Here is a 3343-nt window from a genome sequence, read left to right as displayed (position 1 = left end):
AAAATGTCAAACACTCACTGGCTTCTTCTTCTTTTACTTCTTGGCTCCCGTGAATGAACTGTCAAAGCCATCATTATTTGCAGGAAAAAAGATTAAATAAAGCAACTGATGAAAAGAAACAAATATGTTTCACAACACATAAACTCTTCTTGAACAATCAGGCAACAGATAGTATGTCTCCCGTGTGACTCATCTGAGTCCTCGATGGCATCCTGAACGACAAATGTCTTCTTCTTCTTCTTGGTTAGATCAAAGGGTGCAAGCTAAGGATGACAAAAAAAATTAAAACCACACAATCATGATTTATCAGACAAAATAAAAGAATTGGTGATGAATTTATTAAAGATGGGGAGATGTAGAGACTAAAGAAGAAAAACTGATTCATGAAACTCAAAGAGTCAATCTGTGTTTCTTAGATGAGTCATGAACCGATGATTAAAAATTGAAAGCCATAAACTTCTGTTGAAGAGAACGCATACGTATCAAAGAGGTTTATTGGGTTTTTTTTAACGAATCTCATTTCAAAACGTGAGTTATAAAGTAGTTATTAAATCATTAGATAAAATAAATAAGTGTGGGTCCCACAGAGAAAACCGAAGAAGCAAAGGTTTTCGACCTTCATAAATATATATTTGTTTCAACCATCAATGTACAAAGAATCCTTTAGCTCAGTGGTATAGATGTTGTTGTTTAGATCTCAATAACCTGGGTTCGAGTCATAGACTTGATATTTTTTCACACTTTTTAAAAGTGGGATTCACATATTGCTGACGTGTCGCATCAGAAGTGATGCAAATGTCCTATTATTATAACGTAGATTTCATTTCATGATAAATCATTCTTATAGGATCAAATAAATATGTTTATTTCATCACTAAAGTGTATTATTTTCACTTGATGCGATGTACTAACATTAAACTGTTGGTTCCCAACATATATCAATTTAAAAGTTTTGTTATATGTCACTCAAGCTACAAATTAAGAGTAGAATAACAACGAAAAAATGAATCCAACGGTCAGGATCTCGTGTTCAGGATGAGATATTATTAGTTCTATTCTTAATACTAAGCAGAGAAAGAAAGAAAACAAAAGGTCAAGTGTACCAATAGCAAAATGGACCCACCAGAATCCATAATCTGACTAGAATGAATGGAATGCGAACTATGTGGGGTCCAGGAAAGCGACTAACCATTTCTATTTTACCAGTCGGCATCGGTGAAGACAAAACGATGGCCTACACAAATGGCAGGAACTTAGTGGACAGACCATCTTGACTTTTATGGTCCTCGAAGCAGCGAATAGTTATCTCTCTCACTAGCGGCCAAGCACTTGTGGGCCATGAAAGCAGGTAACGACAAGAATGCCGTCTATACGAGGATAATGACCTTTATATGGGCTCATTATTAAAAACTATATTTTGGCCCATTAGTTTGTCTTCTTGATTTACTAAAAAACGATGCCATTAACAGATAGAGACCTGGTTTGTGGCCCACTAGCTTGTCTACAAGAACACTTCTAAAACTGGTAAACCAAAAAGCCAGATCGAAATGTTTAAACCATGGAAAGTTAAAATGGTGAAACTGATTTGATTCTTATCATTCTATTGGTTATCAGTATGAATGAAAGGGTGAAAGAAGTAATTTGGAAACTTTAATTAAGAAATAAGAAAATAATTACCAAATTTCCGATCTTCTCGAATGCAATTAAGAAAACATAAATGTAATTAGAAGAATAAACATTATGTGGGGCTTATTGAAATAGGGATTTCACAAAATTTTAGATTTTTGCCAAATCCTCACTTATTGGACAAGGTATTTATAAAAAGTTTTACAAATTCTCTCTTATTGGATATAACATTTATAAAAATCTTATTAAATCACCCCTTATTGGAAAATATGGATTTCATCAATGAGATTCATCAAAAGTTATTTTGGATATTAAAAACTATCATTTACCCTTCAAATTCAATAGAATCAAATACCACCTAAAGAGATGGAATTTAAATAAAAAAAAGTTATTCATCTTGTACGACAGAAGAAACGTAACTGAGATGGGAAGAGAATGAATTCAAACTGTTCTCACCATCATCGATCTGAGAATGGTTCATATGATGAGCTAACAACGGATGTTTCAGCGAGAAGATGATGATGTGCACATGTCACCTTCTTAAGCCTACTTGCAGAAATCCAGTTTGTAGCAAATCAAAGGTATGATTTTTACACTGAAGAATCTGAGTTCAGTAGAGGAATAGTTGATTATATGTATGGTTTTAGATCTGTCTAGCAATGGTTTAAGTGGTGTTATCCCATCAGAGCTTGGAGAACTTTCGAAACTAGCCATGAACTTATGGGACTATACAAGAGAGACTATCTATGTTATTTACGTTTGTTTGAGATTTTCTTTCTAGAAAAATATCTTTTTAAATCATATGTTAGCTATGATATTGATAATCATTGAAATATATAGATATGATATTTTTGTTTTGATATGGATTGTTTGAGTTTATCTTTTCATTAGTTAATTTAAAATATATTCATATATATATATATATAGATGTGTATCAAAGCCGAGAATCATACGTGAACAATAGAAAGTGGAGAAGTGGGCAGCTTCTTTGGAAAAAGAAAGGTTAGAGTTTTATCTTTACTATTGTTTATGTTGCTTTTTCCACATAATCATGAATGGTTTTGTGATAAAACTTGCTTGAATTATACGGTTGCGTTGTTCTTCTTGGTTTTCTGTAATGTTTTATGTTTCTTTTAACAATTTGAGTAGATATCTCCTGCACTAAAATGGGAGATCAAGAAGGAAAAATTAAAAATCAATATATTTCTTGGTCGCCCGAAGAAACCAAAACATTGTTGCGCTTGTTGGTCGATGGCGTTAATCAGAATTGGACTGATGCGAGTGGTAAATTCAATAAACTTACCGTGGAACAACGAATATTACCGGAGTTAAACAAAATTTGTGGATCTAAGAAAACCTTTTCCCAATACAAAAACAAAACAAAGATTCTGAAGAAAAAACACAAGGGTTTTGTAGATCTTCTTCGTTTTAGTTCAGGATTTGGTTGGGATAAGGACACGAAGAAATTTACTGCTCCAAATGAAGTATGGAATGAATACCTCCAGGTAGATAATTTGTTAAAAGTTATGATGCATGATTTGCTTACGCAAATATTTTTGTTTTATTTGATAACAACATTTTTTATTCATAACAGGGACACAAGAAAGATACGTATTTACGTGATGATACGTTTGAAGATTTTGAAGACCTAGAGAAGGTCTATGGACAAAACATTGCAAAAGGAAATAATACAGTGGGGTTAGGAGATACCACAGAT

The 3343-nt window shown here is 32.9% G+C and overlaps 1 protein-coding gene across 1 annotated transcript in view; it reads left to right on the top strand.

The window, feature by feature from the left end:
- Positions 1–2792: 2792 nt before the first annotated feature.
- The window catches only part of LOC106315044 (uncharacterized protein At2g29880-like), a 2105-nt gene continuing 1554 nt past the window's right edge, over positions 2793–3343 (top strand). Inside the window, exons 1-2 of the mRNA XM_013752819.1 lie at positions 2793–3131; positions 3221–3324. Of these exons, the coding sequence (XP_013608273.1) occupies positions 2793–3131; positions 3221–3324 (443 nt within the window). The remainder of the gene's footprint in view (positions 3132–3220; positions 3325–3343) is intronic.

Source organism: Brassica oleracea, chromosome C9 (assembly GCF_000695525.1).
Source record: "Brassica oleracea var. oleracea cultivar TO1000 chromosome C9, BOL, whole genome shotgun sequence".
NCBI classification, from domain to species: Eukaryota; Viridiplantae; Streptophyta; class Magnoliopsida; order Brassicales; family Brassicaceae; genus Brassica; species Brassica oleracea.
The sequence above is the reverse complement of the archived record's forward strand: the minus strand, read 5'-3'. Positions and strand labels throughout refer to the sequence as shown.